This window comes from Cenococcum geophilum, assembly GCF_001692895.1.
Source record: "Cenococcum geophilum 1.58 unplaced genomic scaffold K441scaffold_65, whole genome shotgun sequence".
Lineage (NCBI taxonomy): Eukaryota > Fungi > Ascomycota > Dothideomycetes > Gloniales > Gloniaceae > Cenococcum > Cenococcum geophilum.
In genome coordinates, this window is record NW_027137623.1 from 946246 (window position 1) to 973647 (window position 27402).

General features: G+C 45.9%; 9 protein-coding genes across 9 annotated transcripts; 6 read left to right on the top strand and 3 right to left on the bottom strand.

Annotated features, from left to right (window-relative positions):
- Nucleotides 1-6173: 6173 nt before the first annotated feature.
- On the bottom strand, nucleotides 6174-8959 carry K441DRAFT_708740 (actin-like ATPase domain-containing protein). Its single transcript, XM_067653799.1, has 5 exons — nucleotides 8494-8959; nucleotides 8369-8437; nucleotides 7780-8313; nucleotides 6903-7693; nucleotides 6174-6842 (listed from the first exon to the last, which is right to left on the bottom strand). Exons 1-5 carry the CDS (start codon nucleotides 8654-8656, stop codon nucleotides 6510-6512), a joined length of 1890 nt encoding a protein of 629 aa, XP_067498206.1. The 5' UTR covers nucleotides 8657-8959; the 3' UTR covers nucleotides 6174-6509.
- A 334-nt stretch (nucleotides 8960-9293) lies between these two features.
- K441DRAFT_307484 (uncharacterized protein) lies at nucleotides 9294-11135 on the top strand. Its single transcript, XM_067641082.1, has 3 exons — nucleotides 9294-10136; nucleotides 10203-10409; nucleotides 10468-11135. The coding sequence occupies exons 1-3, from the start codon at nucleotides 9431-9433 to the stop codon at nucleotides 10929-10931; spliced, it is 1377 nt and encodes a 458-aa protein (XP_067498207.1). The 5' UTR covers nucleotides 9294-9430; the 3' UTR covers nucleotides 10932-11135.
- A 204-nt stretch (nucleotides 11136-11339) lies between these two features.
- K441DRAFT_681704 (uncharacterized protein) lies at nucleotides 11340-12457 on the top strand (the record flags this gene model as incomplete). The annotated part of the gene is made up of 2 exons (XM_067651495.1): nucleotides 11340-11462; nucleotides 11840-12457. The coding sequence occupies 2 exons, from the start codon at nucleotides 11340-11342 to the stop codon at nucleotides 12455-12457; spliced, it is 741 nt and encodes a 246-aa protein (XP_067498208.1).
- Nucleotides 12458-13016: 559 nt separating this feature from the next.
- K441DRAFT_690504 (uncharacterized protein) lies at nucleotides 13017-14081 on the bottom strand (the record flags this gene model as incomplete). Its single annotated transcript, XM_067652386.1, has 3 exons — nucleotides 13017-13124; nucleotides 13173-13519; nucleotides 13610-14081. The coding sequence occupies 3 exons, from the start codon at nucleotides 14079-14081 to the stop codon at nucleotides 13017-13019; spliced, it is 927 nt and encodes a 308-aa protein (XP_067498209.1).
- A 462-nt stretch (nucleotides 14082-14543) lies between these two features.
- On the top strand, nucleotides 14544-16038 carry K441DRAFT_668860 (N-terminal nucleophile aminohydrolase). Its single transcript, XM_067650062.1, has 4 exons — nucleotides 14544-14668; nucleotides 14728-14747; nucleotides 14815-14865; nucleotides 14924-16038. Exons 1-4 carry the CDS (start codon nucleotides 14625-14627, stop codon nucleotides 15646-15648), a joined length of 840 nt encoding a protein of 279 aa, XP_067498210.1. The 5' UTR covers nucleotides 14544-14624; the 3' UTR covers nucleotides 15649-16038.
- A 408-nt stretch (nucleotides 16039-16446) lies between these two features.
- On the top strand, nucleotides 16447-17972 carry K441DRAFT_620969 (uncharacterized protein; the record flags this gene model as incomplete). The annotated part of the gene is made up of 3 exons (XM_067645950.1): nucleotides 16447-17070; nucleotides 17127-17291; nucleotides 17341-17972. 3 exons carry the CDS (start codon nucleotides 16447-16449, stop codon nucleotides 17626-17628), a joined length of 1077 nt encoding a protein of 358 aa, XP_067498211.1. The 3' UTR covers nucleotides 17629-17972.
- Nucleotides 17973-18347: 375 nt separating this feature from the next.
- On the top strand, nucleotides 18348-21042 carry K441DRAFT_668861 (uncharacterized protein). The gene is made up of 7 exons (XM_067650063.1): nucleotides 18348-18757; nucleotides 18826-18848; nucleotides 18954-18971; nucleotides 19036-19348; nucleotides 19530-20293; nucleotides 20347-20543; nucleotides 20594-21042. Exons 1-7 carry the CDS (start codon nucleotides 18568-18570, stop codon nucleotides 20652-20654), a joined length of 1566 nt encoding a protein of 521 aa, XP_067498212.1. The 5' UTR covers nucleotides 18348-18567; the 3' UTR covers nucleotides 20655-21042.
- Nucleotides 20459-25292, top strand: K441DRAFT_700411 (SPO22-domain-containing protein). The gene is made up of 20 exons (XM_067653246.1): nucleotides 20459-20543; nucleotides 20594-20973; nucleotides 21305-21789; nucleotides 21851-22109; nucleotides 22163-22236; nucleotides 22287-22374; nucleotides 22423-22474; nucleotides 22527-22562; nucleotides 22619-22632; nucleotides 22690-22898; nucleotides 22967-23240; nucleotides 23294-23474; nucleotides 23521-23612; nucleotides 23663-23832; nucleotides 23886-24017; nucleotides 24072-24263; nucleotides 24316-24424; nucleotides 24482-24501; nucleotides 24558-24713; nucleotides 24845-25292. The coding sequence occupies exons 2-20, from the start codon at nucleotides 20871-20873 to the stop codon at nucleotides 25067-25069; spliced, it is 2871 nt and encodes a 956-aa protein (XP_067498213.1). The 5' UTR covers nucleotides 20459-20543; nucleotides 20594-20870; the 3' UTR covers nucleotides 25070-25292.
- Nucleotides 25293-25355: 63 nt separating this feature from the next.
- K441DRAFT_700412 (uncharacterized protein) lies at nucleotides 25356-26088 on the bottom strand. Its single transcript, XM_067653247.1, has 2 exons — nucleotides 25666-26088; nucleotides 25356-25493 (listed from the first exon to the last, which is right to left on the bottom strand). The coding sequence occupies exons 1-2, from the start codon at nucleotides 26027-26029 to the stop codon at nucleotides 25465-25467; spliced, it is 393 nt and encodes a 130-aa protein (XP_067498214.1). The 5' UTR covers nucleotides 26030-26088; the 3' UTR covers nucleotides 25356-25464.
- Nucleotides 26089-27402: the final 1314 nt, after the last annotated feature.

The following is a 27402-nucleotide window of genomic DNA, read 5'->3' on the forward strand; positions in this document are numbered from 1 at the left end:
ATACGCTAAAGGGTATAATAGTATATTTAAATTAGCCAAAGCATAATACAAATGCGGTTTTCTATTTATCACCTTCTTATATTTAGAGGCGGTTAAAGGCGGCGATAATATTAAGCTTAGTATAGATTTTGGCTTAGCTAAGCCGCTTAAGAGTTTTACGTATAAGCGGTACAGGGTATTAGTTCTTAATTATAATAGCGTTAAGTCCTCTATAGTTAACGTAAAATTAAATACCTCCTTTTAGCTTCTTAGTAAGGAGGATAGGGGCGGCTACTAGGGATATACTGGGGCAAATAAACCCTTTATTAAGGTGCTCGTTAATATACTTTTTAACAACTAAAAGTTCGTCTTTTAATATTAGGTAGGGTCTCTTATAGGGTAGCGTTTTTCCTTATTTAATATTAATAGTATAGTTATTAGGTCGATATAGGGGGAGTATATCTATACTCTTTTATAAGCACACGTTAATAAAGTTATAGTACCTCTTAGAGAGGAGCTTGCGGAGTTCCTTATTAGTAAGTCCTTTTTTAAGCTTTATAAACTTCTTAAAGTCTAAAGGTAAAAGTCTATAGAGTTCTACGGGGGCATCGTTTTCTAAGAGGTTAACTATATCTATTCTATTACTAATAATAATAATTCATTACTTAACGTCCGATTCGGATCCCTATTGGGCCCACGCGGACTACTCCTTATTTATATATGGGGAGAAAACTCAACTTAAGAAAGACTTAACTTAAGAAAACCCCGTGATCCATCTCCCTGCCTCTTGGGACTCGCCTACAAGGCGCCTGCGGGGCGCCTACGAGTCACCTATGGTGCTCCTACTACCTTACTTTTTAACCTCCTTAAGAACCACTACTGCCGTAACTAGCCTACGGACGCGCTAGTATTGTACACTTTACTCTACTACTATAGAGTCATTAGGGGGCGCCCGTTGCTCGCCCCCCCACCCTCTATTGTTATTTCCTTTGCGACCTGGAACTGGTTTAGTATATTTTAGCTAATAAGCTACTGGGTAACCGCCTTAAGCCCTTTTTATATTAAGAGCAGTGTTTTATAGTTCTCTATACCAGCTACTAAGAGTATTACTTCTCGGTTAGTGCGTAAGGGGTATAATAGTATTACGTGTTTTAGTATCTGTCTTAGCTAGCCATATTCGCATCTTAGGCTACCTACTAGGATACCTACCCAGTAGAGCTAGTCTTTTAGTCCTATTATTCCTATTCTTAAAAGCGTTGCCATTATATTTTCTGCCTTTATTAGGCCTTCTTAAAGCCCTAAGGTGTCTACCCCCTATGGCGTTAACTATGCTACAGCTTGGGTTCCTCTTGCCTTAGTCAGCCTCTGTACCTTTAACTCCTATATACCTCTCCAGTATTGGTCTAGCCAGTATTGTATTGCGGTAGATGGTTTCCCGGCGTTCTTTTATGCTCTACTTTAGCTCCTTTTTCTCTCTTATTATTATCCTTACTGGCCTCTTACGCGTCTCCCTTCCTCTTCTATATGGGCCTGGGCCCTAAAGTAGCACTATTCTTCTTTTGCTTTCTTTACCTGTTTCTCTAATATATCTTCCCTACTTTAGGGTTGTTGGTTTATTCTCCTATAAGGCGCCCTAGGGTCCCTCTATAGTTTATTTAGGCGTGTCTTAATATACTTTATAATATTAGAGTTGCGTTCCTTTTACTCCCTTTATATTGCAGCGGCTTTAATATATAGTTATAGGGGGGGAATATTAGCTTCCTTCTTAAGCAGAGCTATAGCCGTTCGCTTATATCCGCCTATTATACTTTAGAGGTAGGCTGTTTAGACCTTTTGGAGTAGTTTAAGGAGCGATTTAGGGGGGCCTTTCTTAGATTCTCTAATGGCCTAGATGCTAGACCTATACGTTATAGTTAGCCGGATAACTGCTATATATAGTAGGCGTAACCTCTAAAAGCATGGACCCTATATAGAATTGACGATCCTAGATAATGCGATATACTATACTTAGCCCTTACGGGCCGCTTGCGCCGTATATACGCTCTACTAAAGCTTACTGTCTACCTATACTCCTAATACTTTTAGGCCCTAAACTAGTTAACCCCTAAAGCCTTAGATGTAAATTATATGCTAGAGATCTATAGATTAGTTACTTTTTCTTATAAAATAGATTAGCTGGTATTTCTCTAGTAAGAATTGGACTTTATATCATCTTGCCTATTCTATATAGGTGTTATATACTTTCTCTAGTATTCTACAATTCTCTGCGGCTGTTGGCCTGTATATAATTAGGTTTATATTGTTAATAAAGCCTATCCTCTAGGTCGCCCCTTCCTTAAAGGAGTTAAGTAGGTTGCTTATAAAGAAAAGGAAGAGTATAAGCAAGAGGGGTAATCCTTATAGTATTCCTATTGCAACTATAATAGGGGGGCTTTGGTATCCGCTAAAGACTAATAATATTTCTTTTTAACCCGTAAACCCTTAAACAAATTGTATAATCTATTCTAAGAAGCCTTTTGCCCTAAGGATATATAGGAGACGCTTGTGGGGTATATTATTGTAGGCGCCACTAATATCTAGGCTGAGCATTAATACTATAAAGTTCCTTCGCATCGCCCATGCAGATTTAATGGTGGTAGCGAGTAGCGTAAGTGCTAATAGTGTTAAGCGGTTCTTTCTTGCCCCTATTTAGCTTTATGGTAGTAGGGCGTGTTTCTTAGCCATGTCTACTATACAGTCCGCTATTACCCTTTCTAAGATCTTGCTAAGGGTATTCTTTAAGGCAATAGGGCGGTAGCTTCCTGGGAGTAAGTAGTCTACTTTGCCTTCTTTACGTAGGACAAACGTTGTTATAGCTCTTCCGAGTCTTGGGTAGTAGCCTATTATAAAGTATACTCTAGCTACATCCGCAAGCTAAGGTGCTATTAGTGGTCCGCAGGTCTTTAGGGCTTTATTTAGGATCCTATCTAGTCCTGGTACTATATTGTTTAAAAGGCGGCTAATAGTTCTAGCTATTTCTTTGGTTGTTATGTCACTGTTAACCCTTAGGCGAGTTACCGGTGCTTCACCCGTAATATCGCTAAGGTCTACTAAAGCTGGTTGAGGGAAAAATCTTTCTGTAAGGATCTTTGCCTTCTTATTATTGTCGCTTATGGCTAGTGATTTACCTAGTCTTTGTAGGGGCGGAAGGTGTAGGTCTTCTACTAGACGTCCCGCCTTTTTCTTTACCTATTTCGCCATCCTCCAAAGACCTTTGTTATAGGGGAGGCTCGGGTTAGTAGTATGCTTATTTATAAACTATCTCCAGCTATTCCTTACTTCTTTTTTTAGGGTATTCTTTAGCTGGTTTCTTATATCTTTATATTGTCTCTCGTCTTTAGAATTATGGCTGCTTGTGTATTTTCTTCTTGCTCGTCATTGGCTGGTGACAAGAATTGCGCATTGTGCGGACCATTCTATTACTATAGAGGACGTAGTCCTATTCTTTATCAAGCTTATATAGTTATAATTAGGAGGCTATAGTAACGGTTTAGCCTTTCCTATATACTATGCGGTAAAAGGCCGCGGCACTTATATAGTAGTAGTTAGTTATAGGTAGGGTAATAAGGGGTTCCTTAGGTTAGTATCCTAGGGAGTAAATAAAGGCGGCTAGGCCATATCCTAGGCAGGTCTCTCTATAGTATTTAGAGTTAAAGGTTACTTCTCTCTTTTTCCAGTTAATAGCGGGGTTATATTATTTAAGCTAGTTTATTCTAAGGATAATAGGGTAGTTAGTAAGTGGTATAATATAGGCCTAGAGTTCTTCCTGGTGCCTATTTATGTCTAGGTAAAGTTATACTATATGGGTAATCTTCTATACGGTATAACTACTGTTGGCGAGTTATAGGGCGCGGGCTTTAGTAAGGGGTAAGGTAGGTAGGTTATAAGTATATATAAATTAAGTATCTATAAATTTATTAGTAGCTCCGCAATTAATTATAAAACGGCTTTTATATTATTTTTTGGCAGTAGTTCCTATTACGGGTAAAACTATCTATTTCCGTCTATTTATCTTTACTAAGTTATCTATTAAGCAGGCCGATATATAGATCCCCTTATTATCAGGGCGTCCTAACCTACGACTTAGGGCTAAAACTTAGCATTTTCCGTTTCCGTATCCAACTCTACCGCTATTACTACGTCTTTATCTTATACGGTAGTAGTATATAGTAACGTATTTAGTGTTTAAGGTACTAAGTTAGGTATTAGGCGGCAGCTACTAAACCTAGCCATTAGGTAGTTTAGGCTATAGCTATAACAGCCTTCTTAATAACATCTATAGCAACGCTTTAGCTTTTAGAGTAGCTCGCGTTCTCTATCTAGTAGCTTCTATAGAAAGGTTAGTATAAAAAGGTCAATATTAGGACCAGTAGTGTTACTTAGGGTAGTAGGTGTTAATAGTTTAGTAGGTCCGGAGGGCTTCTATAGGGAGGTCTTTAGGTAGGGGTTTATAGTAGCGATTTAATTTAGTTATCGTTTAATCTTCCGTATAGCTGCTACTATATTATAAACATTATTATAGTTATAGCTAGCGGCTGCGTAACTAAGGCGATAAGTAACTTTTTTAAGGAGATCTTCCTAGTCTTTAGTATTGTCTTAGGTAAGGGCTCTAGTATATTCCTAGAATTTAATATAAAACTTATTAAATAATTTAGTAGGGCTTATCTTTAGGGCACGTAGTTTAGCTTGGTTGGTGGCCAGTAGGTTATAATCGCGGTACATTAAGTCGAGATTATTAAGGACTTTTTAGTAGGACTACCACTTCCAAGGGCTATTGGTCTCCTATTAGGCGAAGAGTCTATTAAATAATATACCCTTTATTCGCCTAATAATATAGCCAATCTTAGTGTCTTCCGTAGGAAAAAGGTAGGCGCTCTAAGTTAGTTTCTTACGGATTTACATCTTCTAATAGCTATATTCTTTACGGTCTCCCTAGAAAACTAGGGGATTAGGGTAATATATATTAGACCCTACGGTAGCAGCTTAGGTTTAGTTATTATAGCTTTTATTATCACTTTAGTAGGGGTTCCCGTTAGGTAAGGCTGCTCGGCACTAACCCTTCATTAAGTATTAAGTAGGTAAAGTTGCCGGGGGCATAGAGACTTAAGTAGCGTTATATACAGTAGAGAGGTATCTAGCGTTATTATAAATATACTCATTAAGCTAAGATTATAGGTATTTAATTATGCCTTCTCTTTTAGTAACCGTAGCAATAAGTATAATCTCAGCCTTCTTTAACTATTAGACGTCGCGTTCAGATATACAGAGGTTATCTTTAGTTTCTTAATACGTGTTATCGGCGAGCGCCTTATAAGCTTATAGGTCTTAGATAATATCGCGATCTTAGGCAGTATACATCTCAGCTTATATAAGCTTTAAGTAGTAGTTCTATAAAAGGCGGTAGTATTTATCGGGTTCTCATGCTACTATTTTTACAAACATCTCGGCGTCTTATATTTTAATTTTAATAGGTAGTAGCCCTTTTGCTTACTTATTTGTAGTTATATAGTTAATAAAAGATAAGACATTATCGGTATCTATCTCCTTAGGGGTTAAGGCTAGGGCTGATAAATCGAATTCTCCTAGGATTAATTGGCGTCATAGGTTAAGTATAGGTATTGGATTATTCTTTAGGTTTAACATAGTGGCTAGTAAGAAATATCGTCTTACTATCGTGGGTTCCTTAGAAGTATAAAATAAGGTAACTCATAGGCACGCTGCTTCTAGCAGCGCCTATAGTATTGCAGAGACGTAGAATTAGTCATAGGCTGGGTGTCGGTGGTAAAAAGGCGCAACGTAATGTCACGGGACGGGGGCAGTGGCTACAAGACGTATGTATTCGAGGAGTCTACAAGACGTTACGCGATCAATCGTAAGGGTCGAGGGCGTAAGGAGGTGATATACCTACGCGTAGCTGACATAAGCTGTACGCGAGGTGTACGCGAGAGCACGGGGCTCTCCTATGGAGGCCCCTGCGGTGGGGTTCCGTGACAATAGAACACCAAAACTTTAACACATAATAACTTTTTTACCAACGGTTGGATTTTTATTAAAATAGTACCATTAGATTCGGTTTATTAAGCTCTATACTTTACGTCTAGAAGTATACTGAGCATACACGGTTGAAAAGTTACTAAGGCACGAATATTGGCAGTGACATTTGATATATCGGCATGGCTCAGGAAAGTCATTCAGACAATACTAAAAACTATTAGGCTACAAAAAAGGGGTAATGTTCCACAGAGATCTTATTTAATATCTCTGCAAAATATCCGTCTACATTGTTATTTACCTGCTTCTTCGACCCATCCAAGGTATCCGTCCTCTTGCCCCACACTTTGCCATTGCCCTATGATGCCTGTCAAAAGAAGTCGCCTAAATGCTGGATATAGTTTGAAATCCCGATGAATGCCTGACCCCTTCCTGCTAGATTCCCCGCTGTTCCTGTTGCCCTCATTACCTCCCATCCCCGTAACAGCCGCACCCACCAATCAATGAAACTTCGCGGACACAGCACCATACCTCACGCCATCGACCTTCAATTCAAACACAAGCCCAGCACTCTCAATTCGCATATCTAGCGTGAAGTCTAGATTGTCGAACTCGACACCCTTCGTTGTCGTGAGACGAGTGAACAGGCTTTTTGGAACAGTGTTCAGATCCGTTGTGAGTGTGCAAACACTGATCAGTCCCTTCTGATACGAATCAGGTGCAATTTCCGCATCGCAAGCAATCAGATCGTCCTCAACGATGAGAGATTGGCCGGGACGGAAGTTACGCGTATAGTGGAAGCTTATAGGCTGGGACTCAGAGACTTGAGCCCCCTGATAAAAGTTAGTAAAAGTCAGAAGAATATATGGGTGGACAGAAAGATGAGAGCTCACCTTAGCAATATGCCATTGCATCCTGTCACTGACCATCCACCTCTCCCACAACGGACTCCAATACCTGTCACTAATTGGATGTCTGGCTTCATCGAATACGGTGGCATAGCTCGTGCCATAATGCCATCTACTTCTTCTACTAAGCACCATGCTACCCTCCAATCCCCTCAACACTGCACCTCTGACAACAGCCGTCCACGCATACATGGGATGCATGACCTCGATCGTCTGCGGTGCATTCAGGGCAGCAGCATGAGTAGGCCTCTCAGTATAAGGTGGTGGTGGAGCGGAGTTGAAATGCGCTTTCATACGGTTGTACAGGTAATTGCTTTGACCGAAGCCGCCAACTAGTACAATGCCAGAAACCACACCACCTTTTTGTCGTATACTCTGGACCTGGCCTTCAACAAGATCAATGACCTCCTTGACTACGGGTTCGAAAATACCCTTGACCTGCTCGGCGCTCATAACTAAAAACCCTGAATCCAGACCGGCCTCCTCATCGTCAGGGAGACCCGGAAATGGCACGTTAACCTCTTGGTGCTCATCTTCATTGAAGTTTCGCTTAACAAACTCTTCGAAATACTTCAGACCCATATTCCACGTCTTGGCCTTTTTCTCGCGCATAGTGTTGTAGCGCTCCTCACCGATGCGATTCTTGACGTGATCTTCGAAGCGGTAATTAAGGAATGCAGACCCACAGAGCCCACCTGTGCCAACGGCAGACTCTTCGACACGAAGGGGCGAGAGCTGAGTTATTTTGTATGCGATGAGATCAACAGTACCTCCACCTGGGGTTAAACTCATTAGAAAACGTTTAAATATAGCCGAATAAGGGCCTGGGAAGTAAAAGGATTTTTAGGGGTAAATTTCTCACCAGCATCACACACAATAAAATTGTCCCCAACTTTCAAATGATTCGGTTGGATGGCCCTTAATGTATATACTGCCGCAGCCTCTGGTTCTGAAATGAGTTTCAGATCATGTATATTTCCCATACCCGCCCTCTCTGCCGCCTGCAACGTCGCATTTTTAGCGGAATCGGACCACACCGCCGGTACTGTCAGTACAAATTGCACCTTCGTCATGCTCATGAAAGTCTCGCCGTAGCGCCTGGTTAAAGTATCCATTGTGTGCTTGTATATTTGAGTAAGGTAGTCCGATACGGCGTCCATGACGGTTCGCTCATACTTTCTAAGCTGCGCGGCTGTGTCGAGAGGAGAGACGAAATGTGGCAGCTTCTGGTTTCGATCGAGAAACAGCTTTATACAGCGAAGCCGTGACTCCTCTGGCTTGAATTGGAAACCCCATTTTATGGTTCTGGGCGTTGTACAATTCGTAGCACCACTGGCGCTGTCTTTGGCGGGTATATCGTATGCGATCTCAGTGGGCACTTTGTCGGAGGTTATACCTATGCAGGTTCAGTATTATACGAAGGAAGGAGTGTCTAGGCGGGCTTTCCATACCGTTTCCACCCGGCCAGGTTTTAATAATATCGACATCTTCTGGCGTGGCGCTGTACACCGCTGCAACGCCTGTAATTTGCTGTTAGGCTAGCTCTCATGCATATTGATGCAAAGTCATATCTTACCGCTGTAAGTTGTGCCAAAATCAACTCCAACTATCAATCTATCCGCCGTCGGGCTTCCGTTCGACGCGGTTGCAGAACTGCCATTTGTCGCGCTGCTGCTGTTGGACGTCGGGTCGAAGGCATAGGGGATATTTGTTCCCCTTGACGCGATTTCGCCGTTCATTTCGCTATTGCCGCTCGAGCAAAGCTGCAATTCCACCTTTCCGCTAATAGGTGCTCATGTAGTGTTTGTGGAACCTGCACGTCTCTTCCGTAGCTTACTACCGAAGCTTGGAACTCCGCGATTGGAGATGTTTGAAGGGCGTTGTAGGTCACAGTGATAAGAAAGGGCCAGGAAGTTATACAAATAGTTACATGTAGAGCATCGGAAGGAGTTAGGCACCAGAAATAGGTGCTCCAACGACAGTGCCCTGATGGCGGCTGAGACTTCAGCTTCAGACCTTTCACGAGGCTTGATCGTCGCCTGGCTCCCCACCCCGCAACTGAAGGGACCGTGCATGGGGGCGCTCATCGCTTGTTGCAAACTTCTTCTTTGCACGCTTCTTCCTACTATACTTCTGCTGCGACTAGCCGCACGCTATCATTTGATGTACTCCCAAATTTTACGCTTCACATGATAAGTAGAAGGTGAGCTGGCCTGCCTTCACCGCCATGCCTGGGGACAAGAAAAGCTCAGGTATGGAGACCCAGGGTGTTGCGGACCACGTTCACTTGTAGATAAACAGAACAGCTGCCTCAATTGTAGCTCTGATTGGGAATGTTGACGAGCCCCTTACCAGATCTTTCCAGCCGCTTGAAGCGTCCGGGAAAACTTGGGTCCCGTAGCAGCAAGGCAGCCTCAACCTCCAGTCCTATCAGCGCCCCGCCGAAAGCCGCTATTGCTGCTGGAAAAGGGAAGAAAGAAGATCTACAACGGCGCAAGAACGGCCTGGACGAAATGCTGCTACAAGTGTCCGCCAAAGAGGGTGGCCAGCTCAGCAGCAGCAGCCAGTCTGCGGCCGACGACGACGACGACCAACTTCTCTCCACCGATATCAGTGACCCCTCCCTAAACAGCATCGATGAAATGATGCAGAATGAGCGGATTGCTGAGCTCGAGAAAGCCTTAGCAGTTGCCCTCAGTAAGCAAAAAGCCATGACTGACGACATCGAACGCCTACGCAATCACGAGACAGTATATCGCGACGCTATGGAAGGATACAAACAGCAGCTTTCTGACGAGCAAGGCCAGCGGTACAGCTTACACTCAAATAGCGGGCCGAAAGAGTTTGAACAGGAGACAGATCGCCGCCGCTCCTGGGGAAAGGAGCGGGTGGAGCTACAGGAACAGATCTACGAGCTCCAAGGGAAAGTGGCAGAGCTCCAATCCGACCTCCTTGACCGTGATGCCATGTGGAAGATGCAGTGGGAACGCGAGCGGACCGATAGGATTATGGAGCGGAACCAGCTTGCTGAAAGCCTCCATGCCGCCGAAAAGGAGGCTCAAGATCGGCGGAAACAATTGCTGGATCTAAAGCAGAGCATTTCGGCGCTGACACGCATGGAAAGCCAGGTCACAGACGGCGAGCTTACAGAGAGGATGGATCAACTGTACCATAGGACTAGAGAGTGGGTCATTAGCAACTTCCGTCGTTCTAAGCTAAGTACGTCCCGGAATTCAGAAAATACAAAAAGCATATTCATACCGACTAACTGTTTTGAAAATCCAGACCTTAGTAACATAAGGAAAGAAACGGCCGAGGTCCTAGAAAATATTTATCCTGAATATGTGAAAACCCAGCCTTCAGAAAAAATTGGCCTATACCAGGCCGTGGTTATGAATAGCATTATGAAAATATTCAATGAGAAGGCGTGCATCGGGCTCCCGGAAGATGGACCACTCGCAAAGGTACGGGAACTCGCTACCTATCTTCAAGGTTCGTACCCTCATGCCTTAGATGATTAGAGACCACTCACCTAGAAAAGGAAACCAAGCGCCCGAGTTTAGGGAGTGGAGACGATGCACGATACGAGCCCTTGAGAAAGGTCAGGCAAGACAAGTGCTCGACGAACGAACGCAACTTCTGATTCGTGGTATTGCCAATGAAATCCAAGAAATCATGGCCGACGTTTCTGGAGTAAATCTAACCGAAACAAGCCAAGGCTCTATCATCGGTGTTCTGCAAACGGTGGTGGAGCTTCAGAAAATCTTTCTAACGCAAAAGGCGGAGTATGTGGTAACACTGGTCATGGAACCCTCGTCCCAAAACGGAGCTACTTTTGACGGGTCTCGGATGGAGTTCGTGAACCAAGAAGAAGAAGATACCACTCAAAGCAAGATTGCTTTTTTTGTCTTTCCAGTCCTCGAAAAGTACGGAAACGAATCGGGAGAAAACCTATCTGTGCGCAACGTCCTACTTAAGGCAAGGGTCTTCTGTCAAACAGAGATCGAAGATTGAGAAACGAGCCTTTTCTACCAGGAGTCTTTGGTTTATTGATACTTGGCTGTTCGTCAGGGGTCGGTACGCGTGGTGGTGGAAAAGGTGGACGCTGTCGTACCGCTCGAATTCGTTCTAATGATGGCAGTGTGTCTTTCAATTCACCGCTCCAGGCCTTGAAGGTCCCCTGGAGTCGAGATTCATCCATCGACATTTACCCCGCTCCTCCGTCTCTACTATCCAGATGCCGCCATCGTCCGTGGCGTCGACCCTTAGCGAAAACAAATCATAGCGCACTCGTACTGGATCCTCTCGGAATTCTAGCATAGTTTCGTTTCCCGGATCCTGTCCCGCGTAGAAATTTAGTACATATCGGATAAAAGCCCCGGCAAGATTGACTGTTAGGACCTCGGACTTGGTCCTGTCGGTATGCTCGTCATTATCGACTCCTTCGCCATTGGAAGAGTCAGTCCGGTAGGGCTGTTGGGACGACTGGTGTCGGGGGGCTCCCAACTTCTAAGGCTGCTTTCTCCATATCGCTCGACGATGTTTGTATGTACTCGCTGGATATATAATCCTTGCTCTGAATTTTCCATTTCTCCTACTAGGGACGTTTTCTTGCTTCGACGGGTTCTTTAGGGGCCATATATTTCGCCAGCGCAGACTATAGTATTCCTAAGTTACCGCTCCCCCGCTCTAGCTCTAAGCTGGATTTATGCTACAAATCTTTCTTCTAGAGCCCGTTAACGGGACGTTTAATGTTATCGTATTCCTGGTACTCCTTGAGATCGTTTGGCGTTGGAGCAAACCCTTTTAGGACGGGAAGAATTATGCCGCTGGTGTTTTAGATAAGACGATAAGTAATAAGATGCTCTTTTCTCTATTTGCTAGCGGGGAGGAGGTTAAGATAGCTCTCTTTTTAGCTTAAGTATTATACTAGTATTGGGATATTTGCGCCGGTATTCCTTTGGGCTTCTCGTTGGATAGTACGGTTTTATGGTCTGGTTCGTCATTATTGTAAAGCCTATAACAGTGAGTGGGTTACGAATGTATTAAGAACAAGCTCTCGGGGTAGGATATTTAATAGTTGTAATCCCGCTCTGACTATCATCGGGATCGGAGGGACAGCTGGGGTCTCCTCAGCGCCCGTGATTGCCGTGGCTGCCGAAGCAGTCGAGGATCTTGCGATCCTTAGCGTTGAGGGTAGCCCGCCAGCCACAGCATCGGACCCCCGGAGCGGCACAGCAGCGAAGGGGCCGTCGTCGACGGGGGGCGACAGCAGGGAAAGGATGTTGTGGCGAGGGGTCATCGTCGCCCGCGGTCTGGTGGTTCGAGGAGGCGGAGGCGGAGGCATGGTGTTGAGCCTCAAGGGCTCTGCAAAGCGCGGGTCGACGTCTTTGATATACTCGCTGGCGGGGAGCTGGAAAGCCACGCTGTGGATGGCGGCGTGGTGGCTTCTCAACAAGAAGAAAAGAGGAATAGTAGCAATGGCACAGCAGCAGGAGGTAATGTGGTGGTCGCGGTATCGTGAAGGGCTGTGGTGTTGAAGAAAAGGCGAAGAAGTGTTGAAAAGCATAAGATCAAATCAAGCCGCAACTTCATGCCGAATTCACACAAAATTTCAGTCGGAAAATTAAAAAAAAAGCTTATTACTACTTGAACTACGGAATTCCTAATCTATACCATCATGAATAGAGCGTACCCGATATCCGCTCACTAGGGTGATAAAAGAACAATATCAAGGGTTTTCAGATGGCAATGCACCACGAGACGACAGTGGCTAGACAAAACGCCAGAATCACTGTTGTTCACCGTGGAGCGCTTGCTATACGCACGCAGACTGATTGACATAATATTGAAGGATCATGGCAACTCAAAGATGTGCGAAAAAAACCCTAAAGGACCAGGGAGAATATACCGAAGATCTGGAGTTCTGATCGAGGCGTGAAGTTGTCGATGGTGAGATTGCTGACGAGATAGAAAACATAAAATGGATCGAGAATCGGTTCCATGTCCGCGTCTTAGATCAAAATGAATGCGAATGCCATGCACAGAGTGGATTGCAAATATTAATTATTGCTACTGACCTCAACTGTTAGAGTAATTTTAGCCACCTTCTTCCTCCCCGTCGTCGTCACCCTGGACGTCCATAACTCGCTCACCCGCTTTTTCTAGAGTACGCCGGCTCCATATTCGAACGCCTTTGAATACAGCCTAGTCCAAGTTAATTACGTTCCATAGCGGTGGCGATAAGGTGCATACCACAAGAAAAGTGAATACCCCAATTAAGATGATGAACCAACTTATTTGCTCATATCTGTCGCGTGCAGTTCTGCCTCGATTGCCTCCGCTGGTTCTAAACCAAGAAATAGGACTAGACAGAAAGACCTTCAAGAAGCCGATTACACCCACGGATGTAAAGCCTTTAAGAAAGTGTTCAGTCCAGGTGGGCTTATCTTCTTCCTGGTTAAGTAATTGGGGCTGGCTGCTGGAGAATGGAGTTAGATAGCTCCAGGGGTCAAGGTACATGTTAATGATCGGGTCCGCCACAAAGCCTAGAACAAATACAGCCACGATAAGAATCAGCATCGTCAAAATAACCTGCATTACTGGTTATGTCAAGTCGAATTAGCAAATTACTCAAATCTCATGAAGGGTACAAGAAAATGCCTATAATGCTAAGCAAGTACAAAACTTACCAGGACTGGAAACAACATGACCCCAGCCCAGTCTCGCTAAGCGATACCGAAAACTGCAGGTTGGGCACTGCCAGTAATTTCGTCGTCCATAAGCCGGATCCGCATGCCGCCAAGATTGCAAACAACCCTCATGCACATACTTAGACGACCCTTTACATTTGCACGGCCTTATGAGTCGACCCTCCTCAGACTCATAAGTAACGGAAGAAGCAAACTGAAGGATCCCAGGTAAATTTGTAAATGGTGGGTGGTAAGTGGGCTGCACAGTCTCGAGACATATGCGGCACTGCCTGGGTGGCCAATATTTCTGTCTGGGTCGACTGGGTTCGCCGTTACGAGCCTGGTTGTCTCCTTGTGTTGAATGTGGTGATGAATGCCTAGAGTCTGGACCATATGTAGACTGGTTCTCTTGCTTAGGGATATCGTCAGGCCGGTACCACCCTGGCATCGCTTGAAATCCGCTAGTAGACATGTTGCTAGAAGGTAGGAAAGGAAGGGAGATGTGAAAATGCTCGTTGTTAACTTGGATATTGATGAAACCTCCAAGCTCATTTAACGCTTAGATTATGGGGAGATCAGAGTTATGGGTTAGAAATGTATGAAAGCAAGGGTTGCGCTTTTAAAGAGGACGACGAAGATAAATATCACTCGGCTGATAAAATATTCGAATACTGCTTTGAACCTATTGGAGGTGCGCCAACTGCCACCTTAGCACTGCTTTTCCAACATGCGTAGAGAACATGAGAGTGAAAGAAATGAAGTGAAGATGATTTTCTGAGGTTTGGCGACATATGGCCACGCTGGCGGTCAAAGCTCCTGCCATGTGATATGGCTTGGCGCCTTCCGCGTCTTCAAGCTTGCCTAGCTGAAGCTCTGTGTGGGTGTCTCCAACACATCCGACTACAATTTTTACTACGCCTCTCTCTCCCCACATCTACCCTACTACTAAGGCGTTGTGTCATTCTCCTCATCTGTGACTTTCCAGGCCTTTTTGTTGATACAATTCCGTACCGTCATGGCTGACCGGTACTCCTTCTCACTCACAACCTTCTCCCCAAGGTAAATACATGCTCCTCATAGCTCTATTATTCGTACATCTTTTGCTAAATTAATTCTAGTGGCAAGCTGGTGCAAATAGGTACGCTCGGGCTCTCTTATATCAACCTAGCGCGACGATAGAAGTTAGCTAACTGGTGCCTCTTTAGAGTATGCCTTAAATGCTGTTAACCAAGGTGTCACGTCCTTAGGGATCAAGGGTATGGCTATTTTCAGTTTTAAGGCTTCAAGGGTTTATATGTGCTGACATGAATATAGCTACAAATGGCATTGTACTAGCTACAGAGAAGAAGTCATCATCGCCTCTCATCGATTCTTCATCATCGTCCAAAGTCAGCCTCATAACACCGAACATCGGCATGGTCTACTCTGGCATGGGACCGGATTATCGAATCCTTGTCGACAAAGCCCGTAAAGTCTCACATACCGGCTACAAGCGCATCTACAACGAGTATCCGCCTACGAGGATATTGGTACAGGACGTGGCTAGAGTCATGCAGGAAGCTACGCAGTCGGGTGGTGTCCGGCCTTACGGAGTCAGTCTACTGATAGCGGGGTGGGATGATGGAATTGAGCCGGAAGCTGAGGCGAAGGATGCAGGCGAGACAGATGTAGAGAAGAAAAGGGCAACGGGCAAAACTGGTGGAATCCTCAAGGGGGGACCAAGCTTATACCAGGTCGATCCAAGCGGCAGCTACTTCCCATGGAAGGCGACAGCAATTGGCAAGAGTGCAACCAGCGCAAAGACGTTCTTGGAGAAGCGGTATACTGAGGGTTTGGAGTTAGAAGATGCCATTCATATTGCTCTTCTTACCTTAAAGGAGACAATAGAAGGGGAGATGAATGGGGAAACAGTTGAGATCGGTATTGTAGGACCGCCCGAGAATAAGCTCCTAGGCTACGAAGGTGTGGAGGGCGCGCAAGGCCCTAGATTCCGAAAGTTGAGTCCTCAGGAAGTCGAAGATTACTTGACGAATCTGTAAAGTTGAGTCGGCGTTGGACGAAACCCCAAGAATCTGGAAATTATTTCTTGGTATCATGGAGCTTTCAATAGATCATCCTTGGCGTGTACCTCTATTTTACCAAGGCTACCAGGGCAGTATGCTATGAAACATGCCAAATGCTCTCAGCAGCCTGTCTCTCCACATTTTGGCGCCCACTTTATAGCATAGAGAGTGACTGTCAGCATTTTTTCCATAACTGTGATTCTCTTAACAGTTCAACCCGCTGTTGTAGGATTTTATATTGCAGAACTGACAACCCATTATCTCGAATTGCTTTATGCCAATGGGAATTTGCTAATTCATTTTTGATACCTCAGTTAACACTAAGGCCACCATTTTCTGAAGCTCAAGATATTAGTCTATGGGAGGAAAAGAGATGTCTAATTCTAGTATCTTCTTACACATTTACCTTCCTTCTCATGTGTTCCATTGCATTGCCTAATGCTGTGCTAGCCTTGCTCTTCTGAGGCACAGAAAACAGTAATTTATTTGGGTACTTCTTGTTAGCTTCTCGTGTCGGTATCGTATATAATGATATTATTTCAATATAGAAATCCACTCAAACGCTTACCCGTACATGAAACATTTTCCTATGGCATTCATGTGTTGCTAGACGGCCTTTCCTCAATTAGGAAAAGCGTGAGTAAATACTGCTTGGCATGACGCCTCGCTCCGAATCATAAACACGCGTTGATCGTGTCTCGACAAACGAATGATTTAGCAGCCTCTCTGCAATAATGGTATGTTAATTTTCTCCTATTGTCAAAGAAATACCTAATGTTCTCGCAGGCTCCTCCTCGAGCAAGAGAAAGGCGAAAGCGTGGCCGACCAAGCAACGCGTCTTTGGATCTTCCACCACCCCCATCCAAGACGAATACATCCGATAACCAGCCAAAAAGAAAGAGAGGTAGACATTCTCTTGAAGTTCAATCTATACGCCGCCGACGACAGGATAAAGAGGAATCTATTGCAGCATCTTCCAACTCGCGAAATGAACAACCGCGAACCCAAACACGCTCCAAACCCGGCCGACATGCAGCGCCCGAAACATCTGGGCGCAAGAAGCGCAAAGCTCGAGAAGCGGAGCTTCGCGAGCCTATAGAGGAACGAGCTCCGAAGAAGTTCCAGCATCTCAAACCTCGCACTCGCAATATCCCCCAAGATGTTGTCGCCTCGAAATGGGTCCCCCCTTCCCAGCTAGTTCAGCAACAAGTCCGTGAACTCTTCAAAGTTGCAAAACGACCCGTCATACTAAGCCGTCGGGATGATCGAAGGAGATTAGAAGCAGAAACGATTCTAGGAGCAGAAGTGAGGAAGCTGGAGGAACGGCTGCCGAAGATGCCGTTCCCCCCAAAAACAAAGGAGGTACACTTTGATTTGGAGAAGCTAATTGAACGAAATGTAAGTGCGATATCGCTTGATCGTAATTCCAAGGGACTATGCTGACTTAGCCGAAGAGAATGCTTGAGAACCAACTCACACCCGCCATGCATTCAGTGGATTTGCTGAAGGCAGAGATTGAGAAGGAGGAGATGCAGTTGGAGCGAGACCAAGAGGTTCTGGCCAAGCTCGAGGGAAATGCTAAGGCTGAGAAGACGCGACAAAGAGAGCAGGTCACTAAGGTAATTTTTATTATATTATCTGCTACGAACACCTCTAATGCAGCTCCAGACCCATCCTCTCTTACGGCTTCCGAAGAATTTTGAGGTTGACGGCGATGGACCTGATGATATCAACCTCATAAATTCTAAATCGACGGAGCCATCCTTATTCGACGACCCCGACCCTGAGCTAGCGCCGCTTCTCGATCAGCTCCGGAACCATCTCGAGAGCATGCAAGCAAGTCATGCTCAAGTCCAGGGAATTGAGAATGCAATGAAAGACGCTCAAGTTGCGCTAGAAGATGTGTTATTCAAGCATATGACTCCACAACTGTACGATACAACGATTCAAACGTGATTTCCAGGACCTGCTCGGCGTTAGGTATGTTATCTTTTATCAACGGCTCCGCGCGGAATTTGAAGCAAACGAGGTGGGTTCAGGGAAGGTTGGGAGCATTCTGCATCAGGGAGTCTTGGACATGGAATTGGGAATGCATGCTGGGGGCGTCGTCAGAAGTTTTACGGCTGAACACGCTGGCCCAAGATCTGGCGCCTGCATGTGTTGGAAAGAAGATGAAATGGCTTGGAGGATTTTCTGGGAGAGATGCTTGGGTAATGGTACACTGGCCTCGTGCGCGGTAGCCAGACGCACGATTCATGGCCTACAGTTCAATGAATCTGATATCATTTTCAACCCATAATTGAACATCCCAGTGCTCCGGTTCTCGGGTTCTTGCATACAGAGCTATTCCAGATGCTGCTATCCAGCTCTTTTCCACGGTGAAAGATGCGGTCAAGACCGCTGTTGATTGGTCCCCCTGGTTCCCTCCTGCATACTGTCTGGAGAAAAATATTCCGCTCAACCTCAAAGCCTTAAAATGACTCACGGAAATGCTGTTTGCTTATCCATCTGTCCTCGGTGGACGCATATGGTGTGAAATTAATGAGCGGAGCCACAGACTGCCCAAGACCCCCGCCACAAGCCAGAGAGCGAAAGCGGGCGTCGGGCCACGCGGGCTTATCCTCGGCAGATCGCCCGGCTGGACCGTACTTCGTATCTAGCATCGCGTGCTGCTGGTGGAATAAACCTCGCAAAACCGTCTTTTCCTGTACATTGATTTCTCCAGGAAGAACCGTGTCAGGACTCAGGGTTGAAAGAAGGTATAAGGGTACAGCATCTACCTCGAACACGTTCGCAGGTCGTACCTGACGACCTCTTCGTACAACTCTCACCACTGCGCCTTCCCGAGCCCAGCAACCCAGCTTCTGAACTTCCCGCAGCCTTCCACCGCTTTTGATGACCCAAGCTACACAAGGACCCAATGGAGCAACTCCCCATGGTATGACGACGCCCAAAGCCACGGATCAAGGGAGCGAGGTCGATAAATCCAATGCGCCGAAAACGAGCCCCTCCCAGAAGGGGACTTCATCTTCTGGTGCGGAGGGCACAACGAGAAGTCCCAAGAAACGCAGGAAGGTCAATCATGGTCAGAATATGGTTCTGTGCATATTGACACATGGAAGTGAGCGTGCTAACTTTTGGCGCATCCGATAGCGTGCATCTACTGCAGACGTTCGGTGAGCCGCAGCTTTGCCCTCGAGACTCCAAAGCACTACATTTAAGACACATGACATTGGCGCTGCTAAGACTGTACACCGCATGCTGACTTTGCACCCGAACAGCATATGACTTGCGACCTTGTAAGCTGCGTCGGGAACCCTTATTCGTCGACTCGCGCTGACCATCATCTCCCTTACTGCTCAGGAGCGGCCATGTACTCGATGTATCAAGCGAAATATCGGACACCTTTGCCATGATGAACCTCGAGAACCTATTAAAAAGAGCAAGACCGACCCTGACAGTACCAATGGTGAAGAGGAATCCTCAAAGCAAGAGGTTGCACCATCCGATTCCTCCATAAATGCCCTCGACCAGCACATAAATGCTCCAGATACAGGGCTAAACCTTGCGCCGGCCCCATTGCCTCAGAACAGAGTTGCCAACGCAGCGCCGATCGCCCAACCCACGCCCGTATCTGCGCCACAGGTTCCATCCCTGACCGGCAATAATCAGTCATGTTGGTTACACGCTCCCCCAGGCCTTTGTGCGCATCATACTGATACATCGTGAAGATCTGCATGTTGGTTACACGCTCCCCCAGGCCTTTGTGCGCATCATACTGATACATCGTGAAGATCTGCATGTTGGTTACACGCTCCCCCAGGCCTTTGTGCGCATCATACTGATACATCGTGAAGATCTGAACTACAATGATTGGAATTCAGCATCCAATCAGCATTTCCAAGATATGCATCACTTTCACCCTTCTTATATGTTTAACACGTCCGAGGTCAGCAACGAATACAACCTTCTTAACGACTTCCTAAGTAACAGCCTAATGGATGACGGCGCCATATATGGTGGTGGAGATATTCACAACCTCTTCTCCGACCCTTCTCTGACAAATTCTATGGGAACACTCTCAAATAATGCTCTTTACAATCCTAATGCACAGAGTAGTAACCAATTATTACCACCACCCGCCCAGTCTGTGCTAGGCGGCTCGATCTCGAGACCGGCAAGTGCGTTTCCTATCGACAAAGCCCGAGAAAAGTATTACATGACTGCGGCAGATCCCGCTGGCTCCGATACGCCAGAAGAACGGATGAACAAGCTCTTGAAAGCAAAGATCGATGCCGGAATGCTGAAGCCTTTCAACTACGTGAAGGGCTACGCGCGGCTGAATCAGTACATGGAGCAAAATATGCAACCAGCTTCTCGCGTAAGGATTTTGCGGCAACTAGACAAATTCAGACCTAAATTCCGAGAGCGAATGCAGTCGCTCACGGATATAGAACTTGTACGCGTTGAGATGTGGTTTGATAAAAGTCTGATGGAATACGATCGGGTCTTTGCCAGCATGGCCATCCCCGCTTGTTGCTGGAGAAGAACAGGAGAGATATTTAGAGGTAATAAGGAGATGGCAGAGCTGATTCACGTTCCAATTGAGAAGCTGAGAGATGTAAGTTTGATTCCAGCACCAGCGCCAAATACACCTGCTGAATCAGCTCACAGGGCAACATCGCAGTCCACGAAATCATTGTTGAAGGTTCACTAGTGAGCTATTGGGAAAAATTCGGCGCTATTGCTTTTGACAGCTCACAGAAGGCCATCTTGACTAGCTGTTCTCTGAAGAATCCCGACGTGAACTCACAAGACCCAGAAATCCGCTGTTGCTTCTCTTTCACGATACGTCGTGACATTTACAATATGTGAGTGTCTCGACAATATTCCATTAACTGCTATACTAACAGATCCACAGACCTGCTTTGATTGTTGGCAACTTCCTGCCTATGATACCATCTGCAACACCTGGTCAATAATGTAGCGCGCCATTTACACATACTAGGCCGGCACTTGTGCTGTAAAATGCAAAGAGTTAATTCATTCTGTATGGTGTTATACTCCGGCTTGTTGTAGGACGCAGCCTTTTGAGCCTTGCGTGGCGTTTTTAAATATACTTGGATCCATAATATTGCTTTAGTACGGCTTGAGCAACATTTATAATCGGCAAGTCGTGCATTACTCTCGCTAGGGTCATGAGATGTTTGCGAGGGTGGAATCACAATGCATGCACACATTCGGGAAGTCCACCGGCGTCTGATTTGAAAGACTGGCGAAAAGTCCACTTCTATATACCATGTAGGTAGCTCGTGCCATTTGTGCATAAGTTTTATTTCCTGTGTATGAGTTTGGAAATGATGAGTATTGCCTTAGTTTTATATATCTTTTGTTACCTTGTTCTATTGACGCGCAGCTGTGAGAAAGTTGCAAGGCCAAAAGAGAGTGCGCCTCTTTTAATGTCAAACCCAACCTACGCTCCAGCACCCAGATCCTCAATCTCTCAATCTTCATCCCACAATGGCCCCAGTCAATGCAGCAAGGATGGAAAAAGAGAAGAAGCTCGAATCACTGCTCTGTACGCGCATTAATCATCTCCATTCTTTTAGACGCTAACTCTTCCTCAATGCAGCATTCTCTAAAGGTGTTGCGGAACGCCTCAGAGCTGACCCTCGAGATATAAATCTCTCCGCTGAACTCCAGAGCCATACTAGAACCCTCCCGCTCGCCCCCTCCACTGTTAACGCAGCTAGGCAGGAGGAACTCGACGGCCTAGGTACCGAGCTTTGGAACATCTCGACGCGCCTCCGACGAGATGACACGAATTGTGATAAGAAGCTGTTATGCCTCCTGCGCGTCTTTGCATTTCTTTTACTTGATAGTGGGCAACAGAGTTCGCGCAGTAACACGCAGAACTATGTCAGGCTGCTCAAAGTTGCTCTCAAAGCCGCCAGGTTTTGTCTCGATCAGAAGCAGGCTGAGTTGTGTCTGAAGGTGCTAGAGCGCGCTGCACACTTTGAAGATGATCTAGCGAAACTAGAGAACCAGATCAGCCCGGAGGATGGGCGCGTACATCTAAGGCTGAAGGCGGAATACTTTATTTTAAGGACCGCGCTAGTGAGATATATCCTTCAATCTCATTCCCACGCAGCGTTACCACTCTGACAGTAACGCATAGGCATGGAGGCAATCACGCCTTGATATTGCAGAGCATATGTTCTCGAAATGTGTTATATCCGGGAACCAGCTTGATCCCGCTACCACTGAGAGCATATCGGACCTTCTCTATGAGATCGGGAAGGACTTATTAAACCAAAAGCAGTACGAGCTAGCTGTGAAGTGGTTAGAGAGATCGCATGATGTTCTTGGAGAGCAGGAACTGGAGAAACTGAGCGCAGATGCCGGCGAATTAAAACTAAGCATACTGCAAAGTTTGAGTACGGCATATCCGTTCTATAAGTTGGGAATGTGAGCTGATGAGTGCGCATAGTCCAAGCTCTACTCAAGCTACAAAACTGTGAGGCGCAACAGAAGGCCTTGGAATTAGTCAACCTCTTAGAAACGGTAGGTCGATTTAAGTTGATTACAGTGCCATCGACTTAGAGAGATTATAGGACTACAGCGACAAGATGGTAGTCTCACTACTAAAGCTAGAGCTCCTCTCATCCGCAAAGACTCTAGACAGTGATCAGTATTACAATAGTACGTTAACTTACGCTAAAAACAGTCACTAGACCTAATATATTGTAGCACTTCTACGGATGATACGCTCTGTAGTTTTGACAGAAACCAACTTCAAAACGTAGGCACAAATCTTTCTAACCCACATGCAGGTAAAATTAATGAAGGAGCAGTATCATGCATCATATACATAAACTGAAAGACCATAGGTATGCCAAACTGATGTCGACATGCTCCGGCCGCTCCTAACTGCTTCTTTTGGTAGTATTACAACAGCATGTAAAACCATAGATGACTTAATTACTCTTCCTTCTGCTTGAGATTTGGAACTTTCATGTAAAACCATAGATGACTTAATTACTCTTCGTTTATTCTCCGCAGAGAGACTTGACTGGATTGAAAAAGCAACTATAACTCGGATATGGCTTAGTACCAAAGGTCCAGACCAGGGAAATGTTCTCGAATCCCTTCAAGAGTTATTTGACATCGTATCGCGGAATATGAAGGGCTCTTTCGGAGCACCCGCAACTCACGCTGCTCAAACGGTAAGCCGAGCCAATCCTTATTCTCCTTAATTAACTTGATTATATAGATACCTGGTTAACTTGGTTAGCTGCTCTGGAAGCGAACAGAAGCTGCCTACAATCAATCTCAGTATGAGATAACAGAAGCATGGTGTCGCCTTTCTGCTCACCCACTGCTAGAGAAAGCAGGAGACTTAAACAAAGCCAAAATCGATAGGAAAATAATACTGTGCGCGCTGGCGCGACAGGACTACGCCGCTGCCCGAGGAATATTCTTTCAAATGTCCGAGGCCGACAAAGCTGCTGCTATGACAAGGTATCTGATGTATAAGGTTTCCCTTAGAAGCGCTGATGCGGGCCTTGGTAAGAGCTAAAGTCCTTCTATGGAGGTAGAAAAGGCTCACCGTTATGCTTAGCTGCGGAGTGCCTCGACGTGGTCTGCCAACATTCCACAAAAGATGATACGCTACTCTACGCCTGTGTCTTAGAGGCGCAACAGGCAGGCGATAAAAGACAGGCGGTGATAGCTCTTCAGAAGGTCCTTGAGAAATATGGATATGGTGCACCGGTCGGTGTGCATCTTCCGGCGCTTCTTCGGTATGCTGAGGTACCTGCATGCCATTCATGTCTAATCATATGCTAGATGTACTGCCCGACTTCTCTTATCGGAGCTTATAGTTGAGGGAGTGGTTAACCAGAGTGTTGCCGAAGAACTAGGCAAATTGTTCGAAGGAGGTGTGCCTAGTACTATGCCTTTCAAAGAATACATTCACTAATTGTGTTAGCCGTCGTTCAGGCAAAAGCGGCAAGACGACCTCAGAATGCCCAAGTCCAACATAGCTTTACCACTGTCGAGCTGGAATGGTTTTCGAAAAATTCATATAATATTTCCCTAAAGTATTGTGCAGAACTGAGCCCAAAGAGCCTCACTCGACTTCTCGCCGCTTGCATTCAGGTATAGTGCTCATGCACATATTTGGCGGAGAATTTGCTAATTCTGAACTTTAGTTCATTGAACTCTTGGACAAAGAAGACCAGCTACAAGGAAAGGAGACTCTTATTCGCCGGATATTCTGTGATTTCCTCTCTGCTTGCGCATTCATCGCCTTGGCTCGGGCGGAAGATAATATTCAAGCTTCAGTATGCTCCTTTGTCAGTTACTATTGTACAGGTGTGTAGCTAATTACCTCAAAGCTGCAAAACTATCTCGCTGTGCGTAGGCATGCCCAAAGCTTTCGAAATCTGGCTTTGCAACAAATGCAGGAAAAGGCGTTTGGCGACTCCGCAAAGGACGATCTAATAGCCAAGTACTTCCAGATTATCAAATTTGAGCTTGAGGCAGTACTCAAGCTGGAGGATTGGAATGCTATGGATGATTTATTCCAGGTAATGCTCTATCTCCACTCGTAGATAATTGATTGCTTATAATACCCTATAGGAGTGCTGGAAGTACGAGAACCCACATCACTATGAGACGCTGGCGGATCTTGTCCTTGTCATTCATTCTTGTGTGTTGAAGGCCGACTTAGATGGATCATATCAAGCCAGTTTGTCTGCCGATTTTCCACGATTCTTTATAACCGATGGCTAATTTTATGCGATAGAAATTCTTGCTGTACTACAGGTACGATCTACATTTCTATCATTCTAAAAATTAAGTATATGAGCCAATAATCGTAGAAAATCATCAACCTCTCCTGGCGTCATGGTAGTAGAGATATCACCAAACTAGCCCGCTGGATCCGCTGTCTTTTCCAGATCTCCCTGTCTTTTGACGAAAATATCAGCTTACAATGCCTTGACCAAGCCACAAATATTGCGCAAAAGCGGCAGAACGTAAGTGTTAAATCCGTCAGCCCTTATCAACTTCATCTTTCCGCCTCGCTCCCCTCTTACCTGACTCTTCACTCGTATACATTAAGAAATTCCCGCGTTTGATGACACCAATCGTTAATCGAGGGAAATAGGAACCCAATCACTACCCCGCATCTGAGCTCGAGTGGCTTGCTACGACCTCATTTAATCGCGCAGTGGATTTCTATTGCGCGTCAGACGATGCTAACTGTAAACTGTGGGCGGAAAAAGCGCTCAGTCTGGCAGCGGTCGCGGAGGATAAGGGAGCTTTGAGGGATTTGCTATTCGAGAAATATTCTGGGTTAGCATGGGATGGAGCCGGTGATGGGAGTAGATGAGGCGGGATTGAGAAAGTTATGGGATGGCACTCTCCTTCCCGAAAGTTTCAGGGTAGGGATATGAGGAAGCGGGGTTTGTTGGTGAGCGTGATGAGGGAATTTATAATTATGGATGAGGTTGGTAATGGAGATTTTGCAATCCCATCTTCTAAAATTATAACAAGTTTGATTAAGTGGATAGCAGCTATTTTGTCACACAGATATTATTTTGAGCAAGATAATCAGTCCCAGCTTTCCGCTATTGGACGGAAGAAGTCACACCATAAAACACAAATATATCAAAGCAGTAATCTATTAAAAAGGCTAAGAACGCCATGGATGCCGGACTCTACAGTTTTTCTAGGACTGAAAGTCTGAAAACAACGTCATGATCACATGCAAAATGAAAATACAACCTAGAATCCGCGACGACCCTTGGTACTTACTGTACAAAGAAATCATTTCAAACCTTGCAATTCAGCCTCCAGGACTGGAAAGAGCTAAATCGCCGCTTTCAAAACGGAAGTAGGGGAAACAGAAGTCGGCGCAGGAGCAGACGTCGGCAACGGGAGGCCATGATTCCTTAAGAAAGACGCATCAAGAACGCCAGTACTTACCGTGACACCCGCGCCTCCCTTCGCAATCGCAATTGCCTCCGCACCCACAAAAGTTGTAACCAAGACCGCACCCGTCTGCGTATCCGACCCCACATCCTCCGCGCTCCCTCCGCGGCCCGTCCCCGTGGCCATGGGCGTCGGCCTGACCGTGCGCGTGTAGTGCACGAGGCTGTCGGCTCCCGTGGGCAGGCTGTCGTCGCCGCGCGTGCGCGTATACAGTGGCATGAAGCACTCGACGAAGGGATTTCAGCTGGTCGCTCACGCCCACGGCGCCCGGGACGCTGGGCTCGAGGATGACGGAGGGACAGCCGTAGGCGGAGACCGACCAGACGACCTCGAGGGTCACGGATGGCAGCGGCGTCATGCGGGTGAAGATTAGTGGGTTATGGCCTAGCGGGGCGTGGTTGCCGGCTGGGTGTCTGGAGGCCGTTCGGTCAGGATGGTGATGGTTGTTACGGTTGCGCCGTCTAGGTGGGCTGGCGCGCCGTTTACGACGATGTTGATGTTTGAGTGTTCGGGAGAGCCGAAGAACCCGCGCCGGTGAGTGCGGGTTGCGCTGCTCAGCCCGATGGCGGTGTATCGGGTGGTGTCAAACGGACTCGTGTGTTCCATTGATCTATGAAATAGAAGAGACTATATATACACGGTGCAGGTGCAGGAATAGGTAATAGAAATAGGTAATGAGACATTCAATGAGACATTTAGTCATAAGTTAAGAGACAACTAAGACAAAGTACGTAAATACGATCTGGGCCGACAGACAGTAGTACAATGGTGGTAAGGGAATTCAGGCCGACAGGTGGCGATGAGAGGGAGGAATATAGTGAGCCCGAGATGCGCAATGCGCCGGCATGGGAGCCGCATGTTTGGGAAATTGGCTAGGTACTTGCTGACGTTGTGGAGGGGAGCTGTCAGCGGCTGTGGATTCACTTGATACTCGATCGGGTTGGGATTTTGGATGGCTTCTCGCTCTATATCTTCCTCCCACTTTTTTAAGAAGCTAGCTGGCGTAGGAGTTGCTCGTTGGGCTGTATCCTTGCTTGAGGAAGCCATCGATAAAGTCTTGGAAAGGGAAGTTTTGGCTTATTTGTAGTAGCATGGAGTTATGTCTTATATGTTTTTAGTCGCATATGATGAACAGAGCAAAGTGTTGTTAGCATAGTAGCCGAGTAATTGATGACATTGTGAGGTGCGATAGTAGATTAGTATCTACCAGGATATGAACAAAGTAAATACACATTACCTTGTGGTGTTGCGTGCGACAATGGGTTGAGTGAGTCCGCCTAAGGGAACAAAGACATGAGGCCAGAGGTCCCAAAAGCCAATGAACAGTCTAGCTAGAAAGAAGGTATTCCCGGAGCGCTATTGGAACTTGACTTAACGTTGCACATTGTTCTAGTGACGATGTTCGTTTGAAAAATAATAGTGATGAGGAAGACAGCAGTATTCTTAGATGATGTCAAGCTAACTCCAACAAATCGACCGTCTAAAGGCTTCAGATGAGCTTCAGGAGGGATCTTGAAATGTTTGCTTGTGATTCCTGAAATACAAATGGTAGTTACCGAACGGAGAAGGGGGGACTTTCTGGGCGGGTTGAGGTTGCCTGGGGCGTATTTTGAGTCTTAGATGCTCTTGCCGCCGTAGTGTCGCCGCGTGAGTCAAGTCTCGCAGATGAAACTAATGTGGCTTTTTCTCATGTTTAGTATTTTACATGGATCCAGGTGGCTGGTGGTATAC

Coding starts and splice junctions, on each gene's coding strand:
- K441DRAFT_708740 (XM_067653799.1), bottom strand. CDS start 8,656: ATGAACGGCGAAATCGCGTCAAGGGGAACAAATATCCCCTATGCCTTC. Junction 7,694..7,779: donor TTTTATTGTGTGTGATGCTG/GTGAGAAATTTA, acceptor GTTTAACCCCAG/GTGGAGGTACTGTTGATCTC. Junction 6,843..6,902: donor TGCAATGGCATATTGCTAAG/GTGAGCTCTCAT, acceptor AACTTTTATCAG/GGGGCTCAAGTCTCTGAGTC.
- K441DRAFT_307484 (XM_067641082.1), top strand. CDS start 9,431: ATGCTGCTACAAGTGTCCGCCAAAGAGGGTGGCCAGCTCAGCAGCAGC. Junction 10,137..10,202: donor CTTCCGTCGTTCTAAGCTAA/GTACGTCCCGGA, acceptor TTGAAAATCCAG/ACCTTAGTAACATAAGGAAA. Junction 10,410..10,467: donor ACTCGCTACCTATCTTCAAG/GTTCGTACCCTC, acceptor AAGGAAACCAAG/CGCCCGAGTTTAGGGAGTGG.
- K441DRAFT_668860 (XM_067650062.1), top strand. CDS start 14,625: ATGGCTGACCGGTACTCCTTCTCACTCACAACCTTCTCCCCAAG. Junction 14,748..14,814: donor TGGCAAGCTGGTGCAAATAG/GTACGCTCGGGC, acceptor GTGCCTCTTTAG/AGTATGCCTTAAATGCTGTT. Junction 14,866..14,923: donor CACGTCCTTAGGGATCAAGG/GTATGGCTATTT, acceptor ACATGAATATAG/CTACAAATGGCATTGTACTA.
- K441DRAFT_668861 (XM_067650063.1), top strand. CDS start 18,568: ATGACCCAAGCTACACAAGGACCCAATGGAGCAACTCCCCATGGTATG. Junction 20,294..20,346: donor CAATTGAGAAGCTGAGAGAT/GTAAGTTTGATT, acceptor ATCAGCTCACAG/GGCAACATCGCAGTCCACGA. Junction 20,544..20,593: donor CGTCGTGACATTTACAATAT/GTGAGTGTCTCG, acceptor ACAGATCCACAG/ACCTGCTTTGATTGTTGGCA.
- K441DRAFT_700411 (XM_067653246.1), top strand. CDS start 20,871: ATGAGATGTTTGCGAGGGTGGAATCACAATGCATGCACACATTCGGGA. Junction 22,110..22,162: donor AAGCATACTGCAAAGTTTGA/GTACGGCATATC, acceptor GAGTGCGCATAG/TCCAAGCTCTACTCAAGCTA. Junction 24,264..24,315: donor CTATGGATGATTTATTCCAG/GTAATGCTCTAT, acceptor AATACCCTATAG/GAGTGCTGGAAGTACGAGAA.
- K441DRAFT_700412 (XM_067653247.1), bottom strand. CDS start 26,029: ATGACGCCGCTGCCATCCGTGACCCTCGAGGTCGTCTGGTCGGTCTCC. Junction 25,494..25,665: donor AGGGAGGCGCGGGTGTCACG/GTAAGTACTGGC, acceptor TTCTTTGTACAG/TAAGTACCAAGGGTCGTCGC.